This window comes from Paramisgurnus dabryanus, chromosome 12 (assembly GCF_030506205.2).
Source record: "Paramisgurnus dabryanus chromosome 12, PD_genome_1.1, whole genome shotgun sequence".
Classification (NCBI taxonomy): domain Eukaryota; kingdom Metazoa; phylum Chordata; class Actinopteri; order Cypriniformes; family Cobitidae; genus Paramisgurnus; species Paramisgurnus dabryanus.
In genome coordinates, this window is record NC_133348.1 from 13,194,429 (window position 1) to 13,220,357 (window position 25,929).

The 25,929-nt window shown below is 37.5% G+C and overlaps 2 protein-coding genes across 10 annotated transcripts in view; one reads left to right on the forward strand and one right to left on the reverse strand.

Annotated features, from left to right (window-relative positions):
- Positions 1-3: 3 nt before the first annotated feature.
- Positions 4-13,834, forward strand: slc25a24 (solute carrier family 25 member 24). Its single transcript, XM_065268232.2, has 10 exons — positions 4-419; positions 1,237-1,363; positions 1,501-1,588; positions 2,967-3,078; positions 4,923-5,081; positions 5,195-5,347; positions 7,954-8,061; positions 9,443-9,610; positions 12,722-12,872; positions 12,984-13,834. Exons 1-10 carry the CDS (start codon positions 237-239, stop codon positions 13,160-13,162), a joined length of 1,428 nt encoding a protein of 475 aa, XP_065124304.1. The 5' UTR covers positions 4-236; the 3' UTR covers positions 13,163-13,834.
- Positions 13,835-15,867: 2,033 nt separating this feature from the next.
- pde4dip (phosphodiesterase 4D interacting protein) overlaps positions 15,868-25,929 on the reverse strand; it is a 74,699-nt gene continuing 64,637 nt past the window's right edge. For 4 of the 9 annotated variants that reach the window (XM_073811393.1, XM_073811394.1, XM_073811388.1 and 1 more), the window contains 16 exons: positions 24,275-24,519; positions 24,025-24,168; positions 23,585-23,788; positions 23,037-23,306; positions 22,803-22,934; positions 21,210-21,338; positions 20,937-21,126; positions 20,726-20,848; positions 20,522-20,643; positions 20,299-20,391; positions 19,997-20,190; positions 19,272-19,403; positions 19,039-19,177; positions 18,913-18,959; positions 18,620-18,710; positions 15,868-17,372 (listed from right to left, as the gene is read on the reverse strand). In XM_073811393.1, the coding sequence (XP_073667494.1) occupies positions 17,188-17,372; positions 18,620-18,710; positions 18,913-18,959; positions 19,039-19,177; positions 19,272-19,403; positions 19,997-20,190; positions 20,299-20,391; positions 20,522-20,643; positions 20,726-20,848; positions 20,937-21,126; positions 21,210-21,338; positions 22,803-22,934; positions 23,037-23,306; positions 23,585-23,788; positions 24,025-24,168; positions 24,275-24,519 (2,440 nt within the window). In that variant the 3' untranslated portion in view covers positions 15,868-17,187. The remainder of the gene's footprint in view (positions 17,373-18,619; positions 18,711-18,912; positions 18,960-19,038; positions 19,178-19,271; positions 19,404-19,996; positions 20,191-20,298; positions 20,392-20,521; positions 20,644-20,725; positions 20,849-20,936; positions 21,127-21,209; positions 21,339-22,802; positions 22,935-23,036; positions 23,307-23,584; positions 23,789-24,024; positions 24,169-24,274; positions 24,520-25,929) is intronic. The other 5 variants (XM_073811390.1, XM_073811389.1, XM_073811391.1 and 2 more) reach the window with 5 other exon arrangements.

Here is a 25,929-nt window from a genome sequence, read left to right on the forward strand (position 1 = left end):
ACCCAGCAATATAAACCCCTCCTTCTCTGAGGAGGCGAGGCTGAGTGTCTACAAATTAAAACCGATAGTATTGTTGAGTTTTTAACGATTATACAGGCAATAAATAATGACTACGATAGTCTGATACAGTGAGTGACTAGGGAGGTTCGGTGCCAGGCAACATCTGTTTTCTTCCGCGGTTACACTGCAATCTTGGGTCCCGTGCGGTAAAGCATACATACAGAATAAACATCGCGATGTATCAGGCTATAAGAAAATTCGTGTTTACCGACTCGCATTGCTTGGGGGATGAAAGCGCGAAAACTTTCGCGGAGTTATTTGAGAAGTTGGATGTGAATAAAGATGGGAAAGTGGATGTGTCGGAGCTGAAGACGGGCCTGGCTGCCATGGGCTTCTCTATGGGGAAAGGAGAAGCGCAGGTAAATCCAGTTTAACACCACAAAGGGCTCTGCATTACTTTATGCTGGGTCGTTTTTATTATATACTGCAGAGGCGTATTTGAGTATAGTGTGCAGTGTAAACCACACAAAAACCAATAAACCGTGCTGCTGACAGACGATTAAGATCTTATATTAGCCTCAATTTCCTATCAGGATAAATGCATTTAACGTTTGCTGTCTATGTTTAATTGTGCGTGCGTCAAAGATAAACCATTAAAATAAAACCAGCACAAGCTTAAAGATTTAATACCCCATCCCGTGCTAGTTGACATCCTCCTCTCTGACTTATATGCACGTGCTGTACTGTTCAAGTTTGAAATATAAAATGGCCATGGCAGCATGTTTAACACCCACAGATATACTACGGACGGCGGTTTGACATTCACTAAATCGAGTTTTATAGTCTTATAGTATTTGAACTAAACCGGAAGAGTGAGATTTTATTGCTAAGGTTAAGACACTCCTGTATTGCTCAAACAAAACCCACATTCCTTTACCTGACAGCTGATATTGACTGTGTATCAAAACCTAGTAAGCTGCCTTTCTAGACCGCCTTTTATGCATCATAAGAGATGCCTATAGTGCTGTCTAGGAAGGCAGGCTGAGAAGTTTTAAGCCACTCCACAAATAAACCTCACCCTACTTAAGGAAATGAGACGAGCAGGATCAAAGACAAGATCCCTTATCATACATAAATCTTTGCCGAATGCTATTTTATCATTAATTATCTTTGCAACTCATTAGGTCAAACAGACACTGGAAAAGTAATGACATCTGTTATGTTTTTCTTTGACAGAAAATTGTTTCCTCTGGAGACACTGATAAGGACGAGGGGCTGGACTTTGAAGAGTTTTCAAAGTACCTGAAAGAACATGAAAAAAAACTCATGCTGACATTCAAGAGTCTGGACAAAAATAATGATGGTAGGATTTGGAAGGACAAAAAAAATTTCTCCAATCATTTAGTCTCCTTAACTAATCCAAATATGATTTTAAGCATGTTTATATTATACTATTTTAAGTTAATATTTTGCACAACATAAACATAAATGTGTACACAGGTCGCATCGAAGTCCAAGAGATTCAGCAGTCCCTTAAGGAGCTCGGCATAAACTTGTCAGATCAAGCTGCAGAAAAGATCTTGCACAGGTAATCTTAAGCAGGCACTAAATACACACAAATAAACAAAATTGTTTCGTGATACACAAAATTGTTTCGTGCATTGTCATCGTAAATAAACCACAGCTATTGGCCAATCAGAATCAAGGACTGGGATTCACTTTTTTATGAGACCCATTAAAGGGATAGTTTACCCAAAAATGAAAATAATGTCATTAATGACTCCCCCTTATGTCGGTCCAAACTCGTAAGACCTCTGTTCATCTTCGTAACACAGTTTAAGATGTTTTAGATTTAGTCCAAGAGCTTGTTGACCCTTCATTGAAAATCTAAGCACAGTATACTGTCCATATTCAGAAAGGTAATAAAAACATCATCAAAGTAGTCCATGTGATATCAGTGGGTCAGTCAGAATGTGTTGAAGCATCGAAAATACATTTTGTTTTTTTCGAATTTATTCAGCATTGTCTTCTCTTCCGCATCTGTTGTGAAGCACATGCACGAGACTAAAGTCACGTGACTGCAGTGACGTGGCTGACGTGTTATCTGGTGCGCCCCAGCTGTTTTTTTTTTGTGCGCCCGGGCTTCGTTTACAGTCTGAGGACGACCCACGTTGTAAGTTTGAAAAAACAACAACTTCGCAAACGTGTCTGAGAATAACACGTCATCCTGCAGTCACGTGACTTTAGTCGGTATACTGAACATGGACAGTACGTAGATTTTCAATGAAGGGTTAACAAGCTCTCGGACTAAATCTAAAACATCTTAAACTGTGTTCTGAAGATGAACGGAGGTCTTACGAGTTTGGACCGACATGAGGGTGATTCATTAATGACATTATTTTCATTTTTGGGTGAACTATCCCTTTAACACTACTTCCTTTGATGCAACAGTCCAAAGAGACATGAAGGTTTGGTGAATTGGAGATGCCAAACTGTCCTTACCCAGCTTGTGTATGGATGAAATTGTATGTGGACTGGTTCTCGTCATGACTATTTCCCTAAAAAGCTGGAATGACATTACAAAATAAATAAATAGACAAAAAAACAAACTAAAATCTGTTTGGAATTGTGATAAAAGTATTGTAAAAAGAGTCAAAATGTCTGATAAGTTGCTGATTTTATGTGACCGATATTAGACAGGACAACATTATGTTTCAGGTTAAAGGTAGTTGTGAGTATAATGAAAGACATGAGTGTAATATTATGATGTATTTCACAAAGAAATGTCCTTATCATATATTACCCATAAATCAAAACATATGTACTGTAACTGTGTACTCTGCATAAAGAACATACTGCTTATTTTTAAGAGCATACAGTTTTTTCAATGCAACATTATTTTTAAGATACTGTTTTCTAGACCCACCCAAACCGTTATTTCTAATCTGACTTGTTATCTCCTGCAGTATTGATGTAGATGGAACAATGTCTGTGGACTGGAATGAGTGGAGACAACATTTCCTCTTTAACCCAGCAGATGACCTTCAAGAGATCATACGCTATTGGAAACACTCCACTGTAAGTTATTAAACACAACCACTCATATATATGCATTTACATCTGATCTGTGCAGCCGCTATTATTAATTTGCATCTATTGCACAAATTCTTATAGGCTGTAGGGACGACCTCTCATAGACAAACACACCTCTCACGATTTTTATATTTACAATTACATTTACTTTATGAAACCTTACCAACACAGAACCCTGTGTGCTGGATAAGGCATAAATCAAAATGTGACTTTGCTGAATTTGCCTTTCAAATAGTAAAGACCAGATGTCCTCACAAATTAGTTTTCAACATGTTTCACTGTAGTTGTAAGGATATAGGGCTGCACAATATATCATAATTCTTGCAAATTATAAAATGTTTATATTCCTTTACAGTTATGTAGAATCAGTGTTTAAGGTTGATATAGATAGCGGAGAGAGTGGCACACAAATGTTGGTGCCTGTATGTCTGTAAGGTGACCTTGTGTATAAGTACATATGCTCTAATGTGTGGAAAAATTGCCAAAAATTGCGTTTTTATGTGTATTTTAAATATAGTTTGCATAGATTTGAAATTAGTACAAATGGACAAACGTAATGCATTGTTGTATTGCATACTTAATATCACATTAGGATGTTATCAAATGTCACATTTTCGTTATAGAGCTATTGAAATAATGAGATTTGTATAGTTTTTTCAATTTAAGGGCTTTCCAGGGCAGAAGGCTTTGTCAGATTGAATGGATATAGTTCACCGAAAAATAAAAAATGAAACAATTTACGCAGAATATGCACCATCATGTTGTATTAAACCTGTAGGAGTTTCTTTATTCTGTTGAATACAAAAGAGATATTTTGAGAAATGATGGTAAGCACACAGCTATTGGTACCCTTAGACTTTAAAGTATTTGTTTATCCTACTATGGAAGCCAATGGGTACAGTTTACTGTGTGCTTGCCATAGTTTATCAAAATCTCCAGCATTTTTGGTTGAACTATCCCTTTAACTAACCTCAGAGGAGAGCATTTGTCCCTATAGCAAAGTCCACTCTTATGATTTGAAACGTAAAACAAGACTGATGAAACTTTACTAGTAAGTGTGAGGAGAGACTGGCCGACTTGCATAGCGCCGCAGGTTCAGCCGTCAACGTCACAGCCAATTGCATCAAAGTTAATTTAAGACCGTCTTGGGATTAGCCCTGGAAATACTCATTATCTGTCTGATGGAGTGATAAAAGAGGAGTGCAGGTGAACCAGCAGGTCTGTATTGCCTCTGTTAGCATTCATGAGGGATATCAGACAGACTGGCAGCAGTAGGTCGGCATGGGTTTGCTGCAGGAGCAGCCCAAGAGTGAATGGTTCGTCATTGATCTTGAGGATGAAGAGGCTATAGATGTGAATGATGTAGATATGGTAGGTTCTCGACAGTTCATTCATTCATAAACGCCAGAAAGTCTTTGACACATTGGTCAGTAGACTATATCTAATAAAAATGTTTGGTGGTAGAAGTAATTGTTTTGCATTTGTGCCATTGTGTTTTATTGAAAAATTGCTGAACTTCCTGTTTGAAGCAAGAAAATGTATTATTTTGATGTATTAATTTAATTAAATGTATCTGAAGGTTATAAAAAGGGAATTAATATTGTTAGGGTTCAGATATGATGTAAGTGCGATGCATGTAACATAACTTTAAATTGTAGTCTAAAATAAGTAGTATTGTGATCATATTAATTGCATATTTGCTTAAGAACCACAATTTAAATATTAATAATTACGTATAACTTACTGTTTACTCACAAAGGATAAAAAAATAAGTTAATCTGTATTATATTTGGTTAGTAGCTAGCTAACATCACCTCTTTGTGTGTTAGGTGTTGGATATAGGTGATAGTTTAACTATTCCAGATGAGTTCACCGAAGAAGAGAAAACCACAGGCATCTGGTGGAGGCAGCTGTTCGCTGGGGGCGTGGCAGGGGCGGTCTCTCGAACAGGCACCGCCCCTTTGGATAGAATGAAAGTCTTCATGCAGGTACAGTATTTGCTTTACAGAGCAGCTGTGTTTGTCAGTCTCTGTTTGCCTGCAGATGTTCATATCGGAAGCCCAAATTTAAAACGTTAACTACAATCTGGTACCTTTTACAGGTTCATGCCTCAAAAACGAACAATATCAGTCTTGTTAGTGGATTCAAGCAGATGATTAAAGAAGGGGGCGTGGCCTCATTGTGGAGAGGGAATGGAGTCAACGTCATAAAAATTGCTCCAGAAACTGCTATCAAGTTTATGGCTTATGAACAGGTGAGTAAAGCCGACCCTTAAAGGTGCAGTAGAATGTAAAACTGTTATTACCTAGGCATAGATGAATAATAAGAGTTCTATACATGGTAATGGTTGGGTATCGTAAGAAATTTTCCAGTTCCAGTTCTGCCTAACGATTCCCGGTTCCGATTCCGGATCCACATATCACATAGGGTTGGGTATCGTAAGAAATTTTCTGCTTCCAGTTCTGCTTAACGATTCCCATTTCCGATTCCGGATCCACATAGAGTTGGGTATCGTAAGAAATTTTCCGGTTCCAGTTCTGCCTAACGATTCCCGGTTCCGATTCCGGATCCACATAATAAAAGATATACAGATGCTCTGGAGCCCCCAAACGCTTTGAAGAGGAGGAAAGCAGCAGGGTCACATTTTCTGCATGGTTTTAGACATGAAATTTGAAGCAAATGTTAAGAAATTGAGTTGAATTGAGACAAGCACCGGAGCACCCACGGGATCAGCATCTTTGTGTGTGTTTATTGTATCACTTTCATCTGTGAAACAACACACGGTTCCAGTGAGGAACCTTTTTGGGGTTATGTCTCCAACCGCGATGAAAACGCATGCATTCTGATGCTGTACTGGTAGTGCATATTAATACTTTTTCGCAACCTTGACCAAGAGAGAATATCTTACCTCATCTTACCTCATTGAGTCTGGTGGCCGTTTGTGTTCACACAAACTTGAAGACATCTCATTGGGCAAAACAAAAAACTATGAAAAATATTTCTCATAATTTGTGACGTGCACACCACTGCGGGTCACAATATACCATCAACAGCCATAAAATCCACACTTTTGACTTTCTTTTAGACATGTATGACACGAAGTATACAAAGTGTACCTCAGCAGCGCGAGTGTTTTCTGCGTTAATTTGGTTGCATGACTGTAAACATCACATCGGAACCGCTTTTACAACCGAAACTTAAGAATTACGTGTGGTTCTGGTTCCTTTTAAAAAACAGAACTCGGTTCTCGGTTACCAACCCTAGTAATGACATATCATGAGCCTCAAACACTATTGTTTTCTCCTTCTTATGTAAACCTTGTGCATGCAAAAAGATTGTTGGAAAACAGGCCAATCTCAACATAAAACCAACTGTGACGCTACAGTTGTTATGTACTCCCCAACATTAAATTAAGTACAATGTTGTTATAATGCTTAAAACAAAGTTAGCGCTATATGCTAGTTAATGCTATACTCTAGCGTTTAGACTGAAGTTCTACTATTGACATTACAGTTACGTTTTGCAGATCCATATTGATAAAAACTAGGGCTGTCAAAAGATGAATCGCGATTAATTGCATACAAAATAAAAGTTTGTTTTTGCTAAATATATGTGTGTGCACTGTGTGTAATTATTTTGTATATATAAATACACATACATGTATGTATGTATTTATTTGAGAAACTTTCACGTGTGTCACAGCCCTAGAAAAAACACAAACTTACCACTGTTTACACACACACAGAGCTACTGAAATTAGCCGCTCTGAGAAACAGCCTATCAGAGCAGAGCTTAACATTATTATTCATGACCCTTTCAAATAAGGTAATAACAGACAATATAATTCTGGGCACAAATCATGTGGTTGTAAGACTTGTAAAACCGTCTCTGGATCATTTTAGCAGTCAATAAAGCCACATACCTTCTATGTAGACATCGGAGAACCATTTAACATATTGTATCTATGCATTATTTGGCACCTTTTAAAAACAGAGCTGTACAGGTTGTAGTCCTTTATAACCTTTATAATCCTAATGTAGCAATTTATGCACATGCATTTGTTTATCAGTATGTGTGTTCCCTGGGACTCAAACCCACAGCCTCTGCATTGCTAACACAATGCTCTACCAATTGAGCAACAGTAACACTTGATGTACTATTTTTGAACTTTCCGATACATTTTACAGATCACATTGGTATGTTTAGAAACTCACGTAACCATGAAACTCCCATCAACACTGAAAACCACTTCCTCTTTTAAATTCAGACAATATACTCTGTTCATTTAAAGTCAGTCCTCGTCCACTAATTGTATTGTACAAGCAGTATGCTGATATTATTTATATGACATGTCGCTGTTTTTTATCGTCCCAATTGTCTATATTCACAATGGCTCAGCAAGGAAATAAAGTTTCAAAAAAGCAAAGAAACCTCGCTTGCAGTCCACCCACACTTGTATAAGGTGACAGATCAGAAGTCAATAAGTAGGCTCAGTTTTATCAGTTAGGCTAAACACTATTACCTCGGTCTTAGACTCATTTAGAGACAGAAAGTTTCATGCCAACCAGGATTTACCTCCGGCCTGGGGCCTATGGCTGAGTCACAATTGATGATTCGTATAAAACAGTGTTCTTGCTTGTGTAATGTTGCTTAACTGTCTTACACAAGCAGCGTCTCAGTGAGAGCTTCACAGAAGAGACATTAATCCTCTATGGAGGACAGAGGATAACTGCAATTGAGAGGAATGTGTTTCTATAGCTAATGAAAACAGAACCGATATCAACCTTTTCAGTTTTGCTTGCATATGCCTTTACATGTTAAATGAGTGTTGCACAATGGGATTTGTTTTCTGTTTGACAGTATAAGAAGCTGCTGACAAAAGAGGGTGGGAAAATCCAACCTCATGAAAGGTTTATGGCCGGATCTCTAGCAGGAGCGACCGCTCAGACAGCCATCTATCCAATGGAGGTGAGAAGTGAGACATGTTGTATCATCTAGATGTACTTGGAGAACAAAGCACTGTTTTGGGCCTTACACCTGCTGTTAAAGGATTAGTCCATTTTCTTAAAAAAATCCAGATAATTTACTAACCACCATGTCATCCAAAATGTTCTTTGTTCAGTCGAGAAGAAATTATGTTTTTTGAGGAAAACATTCCAGGATTTTTCTCATTTTAATGGACTTTCATGGACCGCAACACTTAACAGTTTTAATGCAGTTTAAAATTGCAGTTTCAAAGGACTCTTTGGCAAGAAAAATAAAATATATGCACTTTTAAACCACAACTTCTCTTCCTCCGGTCGTGTGATGCGCCAGCGCGACCTCACGTAATACGTCATCACGTCAAGAGGTCAAGGATGAAGTATGCGAAACTACGCCCCAGTGTTTACAAGTGTGGAGAAAGAGGACCGTTCCGACGTTTCATATATGTAACACGTGACCTTTCCACGGCATTACGCAATTACATGAGGTCGTGCTGGCTCGTCACACAGCCGGAGGAAGAAGAGAAGTTGTGGTTTAAAAGTGCATATTTTTTATTTTTCTTGCCAAAAATTAAAATCTTTCCGCTAGATAAGACCCTTATGCATCATTTGAGATTGTTTAGAGTCCTTTGAAGCTGCAATTTTAAACTGCGTTAAAACTGTTAAGTGTTGGGGTCCATTAAAGTCCATTAAAATGAGAAAAATCCTGTAATGTTTTTCTCAAAAAACATAATTTCTTCTCGACTGAATAAAGAAAGACATCAACATTTTGTATGACATGGTGGTGAGTTAATGATCTGGATTTTTTTTTAAGAAAATTGACTTATCCTTTAAGATCTCTCTAAAATGTATCTTTCAACATCACCTGTATTCATATATCAATAAGAACAAATATTTAAATCAGTCTTTATATGGTTTTGTTAGATGTAGTGAATAATCCAGCACTAGGCCTTAGTTATATTAGGACATTTAAGTAATTTTTACAAACAAACCTTAAAAAAGCAATACTGGTGTGCATCTTGAGACAAATGATTGGCACTGATATATGTTAAGATATGTCGGTACAAGGTGTTTTTAAATTAAGGCAGCTCCAACAACATGCATTTTAGTCCGGGAGTATGATCAGCTCTGTCCAGGAAACCACCCTTATGTTCCGTACAGGATAAAGTCTCGTAATCGAATGATGAGATTAGGAGCATCAAAGTTTAATCATTGATTTCAATCTTTTACATGACCTTCCTCAGTCAATATTATAGAAATAATAATATAATGTACATTGACTTTGTAAAATGACTTTTGCTGGGTTTTTAATGGCAGGGTCACAAATGATAAGATTGATATTACATATAAACTGTTTTAAATGTCAGGTGCTGAAGACCAGACTTACTCTGAGAAAGACCGGACAGTATTCTGGGATGTTTGACTGTGCCAAGAAGATTATGAAGAAAGAGGGAGTGAAGGCTTTCTACAAAGGCTACATTCCCAATATTCTAGGGATTATTCCTTATGCAGGAATAGATTTAGCAGTGTATGAGGTGAGTAGAAGTAGAAACTTTCTAGAACATTGTGAAATGCCACAGGATTATAGGTGTTAAATATTTCAGTTCATTGGACCGGGGCATTCTAGCTCTAGTTTGTGATCTACCTTTTTTGACCAAAATGTTTAAAGTTTTCCAAATATAACAACAGATAACAAGTGCACATATATGTAAGCATCCAATAAAGCTAAGAGGAGGGAGACAACACATACAGCAGGTAAAATAAGTATTAAAGTCCCCATTGTTTTTATTTCTAAAGGTGTTATCCGGTTGTTAAGTGATGACGTAAGGAACACTGTTTCTGGGTCCAAACCTCCACTCATTTCAATAGAGGATATTATTTATAAAGCGATTATGAGTGCTATTTATTCATATCACACATTTGATCGGAAATTTTATAAACTCACATGTAAACTGCAGTCTCCATGCTCACATTATCCGCTTGTTAAGTCATGACGTAAGGAATACCGTTTCCAGCTCCAAGCAACCACATTCAAACAGCCATTTATGAGCACTATTTTTTCATAGCCCACATTTAAGTTTTTTTTTTTTTAAATCATGTGTATACTGCAGTTTCAGGCTACCAGAATCAAAGACAGCAAAATAGGAATAATTCATAAAAAATTCACGTCCATAAATCCATGTCTGGTCATCTCGGTTTTTGTTATGGAGATAAAAATTAGGATTGGGTGTTTTAGATTAGTTTTTCATTATGATACAAGTGTATCATAGCCATGATTTTTTTGTTATTTCTCTATGACATCTGTGAGTGGTTGGACACGGAAGCAGCGCATGACGTCAGACTTAACAACGGATAGACATACATTTTTACCAGATATTAAAAAACAACATATACAATTCACACATTCACGCATTTACAAGAGTAACGTCCCTAATCCTCATGCTGGGTACAAACCAAAAGATTTTTTACATCTTATAAGATTTTCTATATGTGACATTTAAATCCTAGATTTAACTGTTTTGTTCCTGTAGTGTGTGGTGTGCCATGATGTGTCAACAGATTTTCAAGCAGAGTCTCAACTGTGAACACAAGAAATCTCACAAAATCTCTAGGCTAGCAAACCGAAACAACATCTATCATTCATTTTAATCATGACTTGTCTCAAGCATAAAAGAAGAAAAAACGAAGGAGACGAGTACCTGGCATTTGTATTTCCAGCGCGATTTCTCTCCAGGCTGCTTCATTTTTATCCTATACAGTGGCGATGACACATTGTACAAACACTCTTTATGTTTCCGTAACTCCAAAAGTTTCTCTTTCTGCAGTACAGTCTATCTGGCTCTTTTTGACATTTGTCTGTGTTGATTTGTTGTTGTCGCCACACTAATTGCGTCATCTGGTTCTGTGCTTCTATTGGGTCTTGATTTGCCGGTTGTCATAGGGAGATGTCACATAGCAGGATTGTCTCACAAAATTTCTGACACTGCCAGAATTTTGTCGGAGGATAATTTTGATTGCAACGGTCATTAATTGGCTGTCTGTGAACATGTCAAACTAGCGATCAAAGACGGCAGATTTTAGCCTAGGATTCCAGAAATCTTTTAGGATTTCAAAATTTGTCCCAGACAGCTAAATCGTGGCTAAAATCTCACAGTGTGCACCGGGCTTAAAATAATCTGTAGAACCATCAAGATAATCGGGACATAGATAGGATTGTCGGAAATCTTTTAAGATTTTCAAAATGTGATATACAACAAACATAAGAATAAAAAATCCTAGATTTAACCGTTTTGCTCCTATAATTTTGCGAGACTTTAGAATAAGCATGGCGGACGATATGCAGGAAGAAATTCAGTGATGTTGTTTGGAATGATTTTCACAGAAAATTTAAGGAAAAAAAGAAAAGGGTTTGGGTGAAGTCTTGGAGACAGCGGGAATATGGTGCATCTCTGCTGTATATATCGACGGCACTTTGTGCTGCACCATGACTGCTTCCGTCTTCCATCATCTCGCTTTCTGATTGGATATTGTTTCGTTTCGCGTGATAATCTCAAGAGCATGCGCACGTTTGTTCTTGCTGTTCCCCCCACACATCAGGATTTCTGATCATAAATATTAAAGATTTTTTGGGGGGAACTGCTAGGACAAATGCGCTTCATGCTCATGAGATTATCACGATCGGAGCGGCTCCAACATTCATCCGAGAAGGTTTGGACACTCTTAACACACCTCACACCAAGAGAAAATCGGACAGGATAATCTGTTGAACCATCAAGATAATCGGGACATAGCAAGGATTGTCGGAAGGGGGGAAATCTTTTGGTGTGTACCCAGCATAAGGGACACTCTCAATTTGTTTCAGAGAAAGAAAATAAAAAAGATGCAAGAATGGCTCAGACAATCACCTGACTTGAATCCCATTGAAAATCAATGGAAAGAACTAAAAATCAGAGTTCATAGAAGAGGCCCACAAAACCTTCAAGGTTTAAAGACTGCGTAGAAGAATCAAAATGTTGATTTTCAATACTTATTTTATCAACAACATCTAAACAGTTAGATCTATGGAATAAGCGGGGTGAGCGAAATAAAAGTTTGTGACCTACTTTATGTGAAAATGCAAAAGATTTCTCTTGGTAGTACTCTGTGTACAGCAGGGGTAGGGTTCTGGAGTGCCGATGTCCTGCAGATTTTAGCTTCAACCCTGATAAAACCTTGCCTACCTGTAGTTAGACCTTGATTGGCTTGTTCTGGTGTGCTTGATTAGAGCTGGAGCTAAACTCTGCAGGACATCGGCACTCCAGTACCGACGTTGCCTACCTCTGCTGTACAGTATGCGTCCTATATTGGGGGCATGATTTAGCGGGAATTTAACAAGCCGTGATCAGAGCAGGAACCTATTTAAAAGTTAAAAACGTATTAAAGGGGCGAGTACCAAAACGGACTTGTAGCCAACCATCAGCAGTAAGGGACGTATCTATTAACCGTCATTGTGCCTGGGTTGCATATGTGTGGGGCGGGTCTATCAAAAGAAGGTCCAGATTCTATTGGGGTAGGGGCGTGTTTGTTTAGGTGAATTCAAATGTCAACATTGGCTTTCAGAGATCATGCCTTTAATGCAAAACATTATGATTTTACTCACTCTGCAGACGCTCAAGAATACCTGGTTGGCACGCTATGCTAAAGACACTGCCAACCCAGGAATACTGGTGCTACTTGGCTGTGGAACCATTTCTAGCACATGTGGCCAGTTGGCCAGTTACCCCCTCGCCCTGATCCGCACACGCATGCAGGCCCAGGGTAAATACGGGCCACTCGGGCCAAAATATTATATAGCCTATCAATACTCTTGCTTTGCTTTTGTATGTCTTAAATGTTTAATGTTAACTGTGTTTGATATCCTCTTCTCAGCGTCTTTGGGATCAGAGCAGGTGTCCATGTCCAAGTTGGTGCAGACTATCCTTAAAAAGGAAGGATTTTTTGGACTGTACCGTGGGATTTTGCCTAACTTCATGAAGGTCATTCCTGCTGTGAGCATCAGCTATGTGGTGTATGAGTACATGAGGTCTGGATTAGGCATTTCTAAATGATGTATCTCTATGTATGTGAGAGAGGAGTGTGTGTCTGTGTGTGAAGTCTTGCATGTGTTTACACGCGCACCAAAAACCAAAGCATATCTGTCCAAAATATCTCCATAATGGTGTTTTACACTGAGATTGGTGCACCGAAAATAGTTCCTGTTTACATTTTATTCATTTTTTTTTTGTCACATTGTTTGTTGATGCTTTAGATATATATTAAAGCACCAGCTAAGACTTTTATGACCCTGTATGCTTATCAGGATTAGAATCACTCTTGAAATAATACATAAACCAAAGTATTATTGCATTCACACTTAAACAGGGACTATTGAAATAAATAAATAAATAAAATTAAATATCCCTGTTTTTTATAATTTACATTGTTAACTTCGTTTCCACTTAGTTATTTGTACAAACAAGGGCAACAGTCCAGATTGTGCTGTCTGTACTTTGGATGGGAGATGGGTGTGATATCAGTTAGTGGGTTCATAATTTTGTCATTTTATTACATGTCAGACAATGAATTGTTTTGCACACTACGAAACAAAGAGATGTGCCTTATAATTTGTTTTACATGCGGGTTCCCTTCGACACTGTACATTGGGTGTAACGTGTGGCCTTTTATCCTCAATGCTTTGCTGTTTAGAAACTCCTGTTTATATTAAAGGTTGTATTTTAATAGTTTGTTGTGATGTTTTTTTGCACATTTGCACAAATCACATTCTTATTGGCATAATACGAATGTTAAAGGAATAATTTACCTCAAAAGAAATAAAATAATCCATACTGTTATTGTAGTGGTTAGATTTTGATGGATTGGTGAGCTTTTGGAGCTTTAAAAAATGGGGCACTATCCAGTCCTATTATATAGCTAGAAAGAGTCAGACTTTTATTATTATTTATTCACAGTAACTCTTACTTTGTTTTGGCTGAAAGAAGAAAGTCATATACATCTTGGGTATCTTGAGGGTAGTAAAATATGGTTTAATTATCATTTTGGGGTGAACTATCCCTTTAAGTGTGTAAGGTCAAAATGAAAAACAAAACGTACATTTTCTAGGTTAATGTAAACTAATCGTTGGGTTTGTGGGTTGGAAAATACAGAAATTTTAAGGTTGTACTGTAACAAAGGATTACAAATTTTACAGTAGACATCTAAAAGCACTAGATTTCTCAATGTGTATGGATTTACTTCAGTGCAGTACAATACAAAGCATTGCCTTTTGATAAGAGCTTGACTGAGAATATTAAAGGATTAACTAACTAGTTACTCTACACAGTACAGTGTGTTTGTATGTAAATCATAAACAAAGGTCCGAGCTATGTTAATGTTTGAATGATAGCCAAGATTAGATAGTGTAACCATATCATCACAACTAATGTATGGGCAACGTGTTAAGCATATCATAAGACCTGATATGAAGTAAATATATACTGTGCCATCTGCTGTTCCAAATATGTAATATTAAAATGAATGAGTCAACTGTTCAAGTCACTTTGATGAGTGGCAAAAGTGCCCAAAGGGGTGGTTTCCCGGACAGGGTTAGATTAATCCAGGACTAGGCCTTATTTATATTAAGTCATTTAAGAAGTTTTTACCAACAAACCTTACAAAAAACACAGGTGTGCATCTTAAGACAAAACTATGTCACCGATATATGTTAAAATGAAACCGGACACAGTCTTTTAAAATAAAACACCTCAAACATGCATTTTATTCTGGGACAGGGATAAGCCCTGTCCGGGAATCCACCCCTTAAAGTCTGTGTAAAGTCCGATATTAAATGTGTTCTTAGTTAGTTTGACACCACAGAAAAATGTGATAAAAAACGGCAAATAAATAAGTTATCAAAATTTTAGAAAAACAGGCAGGATTGTCTGTTTCAAACGCCGGGCATGTCCGATGTGTAGGCGCTGAAACTACGCCCACTCGCGGGAGAGCTGCCTTATAGGTGCAGTGTGTACATTTTAGCAGTATCTAGCAGTGAGATTGTGAATTGCAACCAACGGCTCAGTCTACCGGTCACCAGAACGCATAGAGAAGCTACGGTAGCCGCCCAAGGAGAAACATGTTGTTGTCTGAGACAAAATAAAAATGTGCTCTGTAGAGCAATTTGTCCGTTTAGTGCTATAAACATGGCGGCACAAAATGGCGACTTCCATGTAAGGGGACCTAGGGTGTATGTAGATAAAAACGGCTCATTCTAAGGTAATAAACACATAACAGTTCATTATGTGCGGTCTTAATACACCACTGATAATATAGTTATAAATATATATATAATATAAATATAATATAAATTATATTGCATTTCTGTCAAGAGATCCTTCTAAAAGTTACACAATGCACCTTTAACTTTCAAATACAGCCGGATTCTCCCGATTATGTAATGGGCGGGGCAATGCGCGGTGGCTCCAGTGCATCTTCAAGCCACCGTTTTAGCCCTGCCCAAATAATCCTGGAGACAAATATGGAAAAACTGTTTAACGGCGTAACTCCACAACTCTGTCTTTGTAACGTATTTCAGCAATAAATTTCTTGTGTTTAGTTCTTTGAAATGACTTTATCCGAACTTTAAGAATATATTTTAAAAGGGAAAATGTTCTTATAATTAAGATGTTTTGTCAACGAAAATCTGAATAAAACTGATACATTACAAGTCAAGCAGTGCTTAAAACTTTAGATCCAGCAAAGTAAAAAAACACATTGACCATTATCTGTATAAGATTCCCTTTTTATTAAATATTCCCTTTTTAATGAGTTACCTCAACAAGCCTTTCACTCATATACACATGCATTAAGTATGAACAGAGGCTTTTTTTAACAAATCTCTCAATTTACATTGCTTTGCAAAGGGAAATGTAAAATCAAATTGTACAGTTACTGCATTTCCAAAAAAGATTACAAATATCTGAGTTTGATTGTCATAGAAACAGAGTTTGACCTCTCTCGGTGCATCAGAAGTAATATAACATTCATTTTGTTGTATGCCTGACCTTTGACAGTAAACACCGACTCGCTGAAATCCTATCCCGACTCACAAACAAACACATAATATACATAGCAAACAGCCGATGAGTTGACATACAGATGAAACCCCAATACATTGCACTGAAATACTGAATAATATGATGTAATACTGACATACTGCATATGAAAGCCTGTGTTTATGTGGTTCATGCAGAGGCAACAGGCATTTCACATTGCAATCTGTTCATTGCACAAAATGTTAAAACCGATAAGCTACATACATGAAAATACTATAACCAGTGTAGTGTATGACATCTAAAATTTGCAAAATCATCTGCAATGTCTAATAATTTGAAAATAACAGCTGTAGTGAGACATTGTTTGTTTTGAAAAATAAAAACAAAAGGAAACTAAACAAATTAAAAATAAAATGGTCCATCGGAAAGAGCTGATACAGCAAATAGAAATATAAAACAATGACCTTTTTTGGACCAAAACCGAAAGATAAAAAAAATATTAAATTCCAGTATTAGGAAATAAAAACAAAAAGACTGGGTTTAAATGGACAAAACATTGCAGAGGATTAATGCTTCAAAAGCAACACTGACCTTTTTTGGACCAAAAGATAAAAAATATTTCCTTTGATATATTTCAGTATTAGGAAATAAAAACAAAAAGACTAGGTTTAAATGGACAAAACATTGCAGAGGATTAATGCTTCAAAAGCAGTCTGGCTTAAACATAACATAAAACGAAGATTTTCTCATTGATTGTACATCCCATAAAAATATTATTGCACCATCGATCTTCAGCTCATCCCTGGGGTGACTTAAGGTTACAGTGTTGTACAGTCTTATCTGGCTGGTAACTCAGTAGTTGTTATAATTGCACATTATTAGTGTTGCAGGTTTAATAAAACCCCAAACACACAACATAAACCCATGAGAAGTTACTTTGGTTTAAAACTCGATTCCTAATCCAAATGTCTATAACACAAATCCATTTAAAACCATGCATACTCTGTATACATCACTAAACTTTTAGGGTGACTTAATTTGACACCTCATAAATAAACAGCAGCATCAAATCTTGGTTGTGCTCTATAGGACACCTCTAGGAGGCGCTGTTCATCACTCCCATAAGCATTCCATGGTCTGCCCGTCATGTTGTTCTGTTCCAGTGTGTGAGCGCTCATGATATCCCAACCAAAAGAGGCGGCGTGTTTGCCTGAGGCTCGTGCGATCTCATCTGAGTATGGGAGAATGGGAGAGATTATTTTAATGTTGCATAAATGATTAAGAGTTACACAAACTGAGGACAAAGATAGAGTGATATTCTTTATTTAAAGGTGCAGTGTGTAATTTTTTAGAAGGATCTTGTGACAGAAATGCCAAATTTTATACAAAACTATATTATCAGGGGTGTATAAAGACCTTTCATAATGAACCGTTATGTGTTTATTAAGTTAGAACGAGACCTTTTTATCTACATACACCCCTTTGGGTCCCCTTACATGGATGTCGCCATTTTGTGCCGCCATTTTTCCACAGAAGCCCTTAACGGACACATTTTTTACTAAGTTGTCTCCGACGATGACATGTTTGTACGGTGCTGGCTACCATAGCTTCCTTGTGTTTCAAAAGCGAGAGGTGAGCAGTGGACTTAGCCGTTGGTTGAAATTCGCAACCTCACCACTAGATGCCGCTAAAATTTACACACTGCACCTTTAATTTATGGTAAGTAAACAAAAACAAATAGTTATTTTCACTCAAAGCAAAGAAAGGACAGCATAATGTCATTGCAATTCCAATCTGCCTTCTGCTTTGTTTCTGCAAGTCATTGCTCTTAGCTTTTGAATGGATCTCTATTAAAAAGTAATGATAGAACTACAGTCCTTCAAAAAACGTGATTATGCGATCACACTATTTAACGCATAATCAGCCAAAGTCCGCATATTTATGCGAAGGCTGCATTTTTTCAAATACGCCGCACTTTTGCAGCACAAATTGCAGATTTCCATGCGCAAAATATGCAGGGCTTGCATGATTTCATATTGTATCAATAATCACATATCTTAGCAGAAAGTTAAAAAATGTTGCATTTACTTTACACAAGCGTAGCCATGTCCCCTGTTGCCATGGGAACGTTATAAAGTAATGTGAATATGTGATGTGAACATCATTGAAAAGCTGCAAACAGTTTTTCCCTCAATTTCATTGCATAAAATTGCATAAATATTCCGCATATTTCATCACATTTTTTAAGAAAACATGGCGCAAGATCAAGTATTTTTGCCCGCAACAATCACAAAAAAACACAGTTTTTCTGGAAGGACTGGAACTAAAACCTTTGCACTACCAGCTGAGCTACAGGAGCACAAGTCGTTGCACAAGTCAATACAAAATCTGGCATGCACAGATTACTGGACAAACACATCAATGAACTGTAAAACATGGGTTATATGCACACAGACAAAGCAGGGTACAGGCCGGTACCTCTAGAAGGTTTGGAGGAGAAGGAAAAGAAGGATGGAGGGAGAGAGGAGCAGCCTAGAGAGGAAATCTTGTGTTCATTCTTCTGGAGTAACTCAGAAGACAGAGACAGATGGACGAGAAGGAAATTATCGGATGAGAAAGCGAGAATCTTTAATATCTTTAAAGGTCTATTCCCCTAAAACCAACTACAAATATGCATTGGGCTACACCTATCCTACAATAAAATAACAAATGAGGCTGGAAAAAATAGGGTGAGTGACACCAGTGGGCGTGCATGATATGAATAAACTCACCTCTAGATTTGAGCGAGCTTGTTTTAACACATCTCGCGTTCTTGAGACTGAAAATAAACAAGAAAACTGTGAAGATTGGAACGATAACCGAAAATAGATGAGACGAGATCAGAAGAGGTCGCTCACGTTGATTGGCAATGAATTGCTCCATGCCGTCTTTAGTGCGAGTGGCGTTTCTTAGACTCTCCATCGTGTCCCTGAGTAGCAGCTCTTGCTCCGATAGCTTACGCTTCAGTTGAACAACCTCCTTTTTCAGAGACTGCTCCTGCACAAACACACACATAGTATTGGTAAGTGATGTCCCTTACTGCAAAGATACCGAAAGATAGACATGGGTGATGTCATAAGGTCCCTCTGACCTTTTTGAGGTGTTGGGCAGAAGTGTCAGTGGTGGGTAGGGCAGCCCTCCAGAACATTCTCAAGAGAGAGCTCGTCTCATCCAAAATCTGCTTTAGTGTCTTTGTGCTGGGGTACAAGGTTCTCATATAACCCTATACGGAGAAAAAAACAGAACGTGAAAAAAGACAGAATGCTAAATTTTACACTGGATAGTATCTTTCAATAGCAGGGGACTATTTTCAGGCACTGCGTAATATCATTGCACTTGCTTGCAGCAATGTTACGGCAGCAAAGTCCTTAATTATTACGCCAGAATGAGAATATAGTTTCTAGCCATATATGCCTAAAAAAATCTCAACTTTTTTTTCCGTCGTTCATCGTACACGATGTAACTACAGAAGAGTCAAGTTTTAAATAGGAAAAATATCAAAACTCTTTGGTTATTTTTTAGCCCGATGCTAATGGTCTAATCAGATTCAATGGGTTATGCTAAGTTATGCTAAAAGTGCTGCCGCCAGACCAGGAGATTGGCTGAATGGATTCCAAAACGGTAAAAATCTAATGTTTAACTCTAGGGGAGCTGGAAAATGAGAATATTTTCATAAAAGTGGAGAGTCACTTTAATTCAAAGCGACTTACAGTGCTTCACAAAGTAAACATGTTATGTGTGTTCTCTGGGTTTGAACCCAACAATGCTTTACCAATAAACTATATATATTTATTATGCGTCCCAACTTATACTGACCTCCGGCAGGGTCCGTTCTGTGTTGGACTGCAGCGCTGCCTCTATCTTGCGTATGATAACTTTTCCTTCCAATAGCTGCTGCTGAAGGGCACTGAAATCATCCACATGACCGATCACATGACGCCCGGTCCTGCAGGCGAAGGAGCCATCTGGGGCCTCACCTTCAAGACCTTCAGTGCCAGGCTTACATGAGTCTAACCAGAACATATACATGTTTACATGAGGGATAGATAGTTTAAAGGACACAAAATTAATCTGTGTACTGTGATAGTAGCGGTTAGCATTTGTTTTATATGACTTACCACTAGCAGTTGACTGTGGGTCATCAGGTTCAACCGCCGGTGAAGCAGGGCTGGAGAACCCTGTATCTCGAACAGGAGGAGATGGGGTTTGGTCTATAGCAGACGGGATTAACAAAATATAATAAAAATGGCGTCTGTTTAAGTCGTTTGAATTCATTGAACTAGTTATCCATGATACCCTAAACCTCATGAAATTATGATCATGATAAATTCATTGTCATACCATGGAAGAGCTGTTTCCTGGCTGAGAGGCGGGGCATACACTGATCCAGCTTCTCCCTCAACTGCTGCTCCAATAAATGCATGTTAGAGTCTCGCAGGTCAAAGGTTAAACTCAAACCTGAGCCATAGAGATGAAAAAGCAAGATAATCAATACAAAATGCCTTATGTATCCTAAATCGACATTTTTTTTACAGTTGTTTCTTACCCGTGCTGCTCTCGGTGGTACCACAGACTCTTTGGTACACCTGCAGCTCACATTGTAGTTTGTGCAGCAGACGCTGACTCTCACTCAACTGCTGCTGGAGAACATTCACTTCATGCTGTAGCCTGTTTACAGACCCATACATATGTACACACATTAAATTTCAACCAGATCTAATACACATTTAAGTGCATAGTGTAGGTTTAGCTGTACCTGGTGCTGTTGTCCAGTTGGTTCTGTTTGTCTCGTTTGAGCTGCTGTATCGCCTGAGTCTGCTCTCTAACTTGAGCCTGCAGTTGCCTGCATTGATCCGCCCACCGGTCCGCATCAAGCTCCGCCTGCTTTAACTGGCCACGCCCAGACAGAACCGTCTCTCTCAGCCGCTCCATCTCTTTACAGCCATCTGGAGGTGATAAATCATGGTGATATATATTGGCATACTATTTTGAAGATGACACACAGTACATAGCAAGACTGAGATCTTACCAGTCCTGGCTTGTTGGAGTTGTTTCTGCAAGGCATGATTTTCCTCTTTCAACATTCGAATCTCATTGGAGAGCTGGCTTACGGAGTCGAGACCCTGAATATAGATGTTAGTGGGTGCTGCTCCCCCTGCTGGAGAAAGGTAAACGTTAACAGAGATTGTGATGCAACATAATGGGTTATTTAATTGGTGTATGGAACAAAATAGCATCAGCAGGGTTTTAAATGTAAATGTAGGCTTTAATGCATTTACACTGCGGACCCACCGATGGGTCCAAAACTGCATCACCATATAATGATGTTATACCAAAAAAAGTTACACTGCAGAGCATAGGCTTTCTAACAGAAATATGAAATATTTTTATTATAAAAACTACTGCTGTCAAACGATTAATCGCAATTATTGAAAAAAACAAAATAAAGGTTTATGTTTGCATAATATATGTGTGTGTCCTATGTGTAATTATTATGTATAGAAAACCACACACATGCGTGTATAAATTTAAGAAAAAGGGTTTTTATATATAATATTATATATATTATTTTATATATATATACATTTTTCTTTAATAAAAACATGATTGTGTATTTGTATATACATATTAATAACACACAGGACACACACATATTTTATGCAAACATAAACTTTTATTTTGTATGTCATTAATTACGATTAATCATTTGACAGCCCTAATAAAAACATGAATGGGTGATTCTCGTGAAATTAGACTTATGAGGTGTCATGAAACATTTTGATAATAAAAGTAAATGCTATCAAAATTAGAAGCATACAGTTAAAAACATCTCTTCATGTACTATTTTGCACATGATTTCAAATGACATACAAACCAATTTTGTTGTTTTTTCCACATTTAAGGGGAAAATTTTCATTACCGCAACGTGTCCATGACTGGATTTGGGTTCTTTGACATGGAAATATTTATAATTAAAAACTCTAAAAAATAAAAAGCTTCAGTGCATGTTATATTATAAACATTTACCGTAAAGAAACATGTGGTATTTGGTGATAATTGGTAAATGTAGAGACAATAATAAGGAATATAAATGTGTCCAAGAAAAATTTTCTCAAATTTTCAATCATTGTTTAAGCCCTCAAGAAACATTTTCAAAAAAAAAAAAATTTGTTGGAAGGGACATAATTGACTGTGACACTCAAGATGGCTACCAGGTAAGCAGTTCTTATTTTTTCTCTCCAGATAAAAGTTGAAATTTTCTTTGTCATAGTACCTAGACAACTTTTTAGTTCTCATTACCGAAACATGAGTTTTTAAATGAATATATTTTAATGTAATATCATGTTGCGGTAATGATAATTTTGGATAATGATTTAAAATATTGATTAATTTAAATAATTCTATAGGAAATATTTTTAAAATCCTCTAAAAGTAATGGTTATAATAAGTTCAGACCTTAATCTTGTATGTAAAAAATTGGCTTTAAGTGCTTTTAAAAATTCTGATGCTGGACACCTTCTAAATCTGGTTGTCGTGAGATTCACCCGTATGTGTTTGCTGGTATGAATGACAAGTTAAGATATTACAGCCTATAGCAAAAACACACTGTTGAGTGTCTAACCTGTGTTTCGTGCGGAAGAAGCCAGTCGTTCCTCTAGTTGTTGTCTCAGACGGTCATTGGTCTGGATAGAGTCTTCTAGACGCTGTCGCAATGTGCGAATCTCTCGGAGGTGCTCCTCCATCAGGTCTGCGCCTATAGCGAATTGGGAAACTTCATTCAAAACATAATTTACATAAAGCATGACACAGCAACTTTGGCTCTTTAACATCAATATAATAACAACAGCTTGAGTACCTGTATGTCCTGACAGATATCCTGAAGAACCAGAGGACACATCTCCATACACTCCTGGTCTTAACTGTCTCGGGTCGTGCATCATATCCCACATCGCACTGCTCTCCAGAAGGCTTGCCCCAGGTTTTAAAGCAGGACTTGCGTGCAGACTGCTGAGAGGAGACTGTTGAAAGCCATGATGTGACAGCAGGTGTAAGCTGCCATGGTCAGGCTGCCTATGAGAGCCCAGTGGAAACCCAGGCAGAGGTTTGACCTGAGGACTGTGGTAGCCTAATAAGGGATAAAAAAGCAAATATTAATAGACAAAAATGAGAAGTATGTGTGAGCAAAGGTCAGACAACCAGGTGTTTTTTAAGACTTTTAATTTTACACGCCACAAAGTCAAGCAGAGTGTTGTGAATGATCAGATAACCTCCGTGAAACCTCAAAATCATGCACACAAATGTGTTAAACGGCACAATCCATTCCTCTGTGAATCTCATCTACTGTACAGTGGAATTATTTAGTTGGTGTTAGTCATTATCAGCTACACTCGAATGCACGCTCACTATTTGCAAGTTGTCTCTGGAGAGTTTGAAGCTCTTGATGAACCTCTGCCAATGAGAACCCTCCACCGTAATGGTGACGGGTCCTTAAGGGATGAGTTTGAGGGTCAAACACAGGTGGACAGGACATTTGAGATGAGGGGTTGAGGACACAGTGAGAGGAATAGGAGGAAGAATGGGAGGTGGACAGAGGTCCAGTTGAAAAGCCTGATGGAAAAAGACAGAAGATAGGAGATCTAAAAAAGATTTTTGATTGACTGAGAAGCAGACTAAAGAAAAAAAAAGAAAAACTTTTTCAATCACTACTTTATAAATAATAATTGAATAGGTAAATCCATATTTTTGTTGTTATTGGTGATGCTAATAAGGATACCTGTATAAACCTGTATGTGAGTAATCAATAATCTGTGATTTCATACCATTCTGCTCTTTTCCTACAGTACCTGTTTGTGCTTGGGTTTCCATTGGCCTGTGTGTTGTGCAGTGCATGCTGGGGCATGTGTTGGAGGACTGGCGGCTGTGAGAGGATGTAATGGATGGTGCACGGGATGGATGTAATGAAGCTGTGCCTCTATGACTATGTGAGTCTGAAAAAAAAACAGATGGAGGATGAAAAGATGAATGTTGGATGTGAAAATGTAAAAACCGTAAACATACAATCAAACATAAGCATACAAATATATTTTTCAAAACCTGTGGCACTCCTTGTTGCCCCCTCTTGGCCATATTCGCTGGCAGCATCCAGTTCAGAGCACAACTCTAGATCCTCATTGGTTGAGCCGTGGTCATCTGACACAAAAGAAGTCCTGTCTGATTGATCTGTTGGCTCGGATAGGGCGTTGCTGCTTGCCGGTGTATCCGATCGCGGCTGTTGCTGGTCGAGTTTAGAGCGCAACGACTCAATGAGTTTGTCTTTCTGTTGTAGCTCTTTACTCAACCTGAGAGCAGAAACACAGACTATTATAATATGCATTATAATGAAGCTGTATCTGTCATTAGACAGATCAAAAAACATATATATATATATATATATATATATATATGTTTATATATATATATATATATATATATATAATATTTAGTGAACTAGACATAATAGTTCATAATATAAATAATTTATTCACATTGTGTTTCTAAATCTGAATATCTTCATATTTAGCCACCAAACATAAGCTCAGTATCTTAAAACAGAACTTAAATATCTAACAATTTAATATCAAGTGCTGTACGAGTAAGTAATGTATTCACTCAACTTTCAAAGCAAACAAAACACACAAAAGAAGTTTTTCATTATTGCTTAACAAAAATAAGTGATATCAAACAAAATGATAATTGAATTTATGTCATTGTCAAATATAATTGAATCATCTAGCTCATCTAAGCCCATGCACCTGGACCCAACTTGGGTTGTACATGTAAATCTGCAGCTTAGTCTGTGCGTTTGGCACATGTTCACAGTGCATCCAGTATGCGGTGCATTAGGCTAATTTTGTACCCACATTTTGTAAGCTAGATTAATTAGGGCCTGTTTGTGTTTAGTCTGAGCTGAAGCCAGATCACACACAGATAAGGAAACACCACACCAGCGTCTATCATCTGTCTCACATGTGCTTTCTCTGTCGTTTTCACAGTTCACATGCTCAAGAGTAACAGTAATAACATCAGCAAATGTGAGACATTATGTTGAAAATCCAAGATCAAGATTTCTTTCATTTAAACCTTTAGGATTTTAAAAAAGCATGATGTAAAATTTATAAATAATTTATATTATGCACTCTGATGTCTAGTTCACTAAATACATGAAGAATTAATATATTTGTCTTGTTTTCCAATACAGATTATCTAAAATCATCTTAAATTCAGATAAATTTACTTGAGAAGGAAAATGACATAAAATATTACATCCTAAGAAATAAATATATAAAAAATAATTAATCCCGTTCTTTCTGTGTTTTTGAAGCTTTGTTTGTGTTTACAGTGCGCAATATAACATGTGTTCATGTTTCACGTGTAAAAAAAACGTGGTATTTTTCCACACAATTTACTTAGCTGTATAGCACTGTTTTCACTGTCCTCAAAAAATGTCTTCCTTGTTCTATGAAGTCTCTCCTTCAGAAATATGTATCGAGTTTTGATTGTGTAGCTTGTTTAGTGTGTTGTGTGATTCGATAGCAGCTTAGCTTGCCGTTAGCTTAGCTGGCGACTGACGTATTCCTGTGGGCGGAGTTTAGTAAAAAAAACTGTTCTACTGACATCATTAAAGCAGGAAGTAGAGAGCTGTAGGCTTTGAAAGGCGAATTCTGTTAAAAATATATATTGCCTGGCAGTAAACTTTGCGCTTTATCATT

Excerpts from the sequence above, each read along its gene's own strand:
- slc25a24 (XM_065268232.2), top strand. The coding sequence starts at position 237 with ATGTATCAGGCTATAAGAAAATTCGTGTTTACCGACTCGCATTGCTTG. Across the intron at positions 1,589-2,966 it reads GCAGAAAAGATCTTGCACAG|TATTGATGTAGATGGAACAA; the intron begins GTAATCTTAAGC and ends TATCTCCTGCAG. Across the intron at positions 8,062-9,442 it reads CAGCCATCTATCCAATGGAG|GTGCTGAAGACCAGACTTAC; the intron begins GTGAGAAGTGAG and ends TTTAAATGTCAG.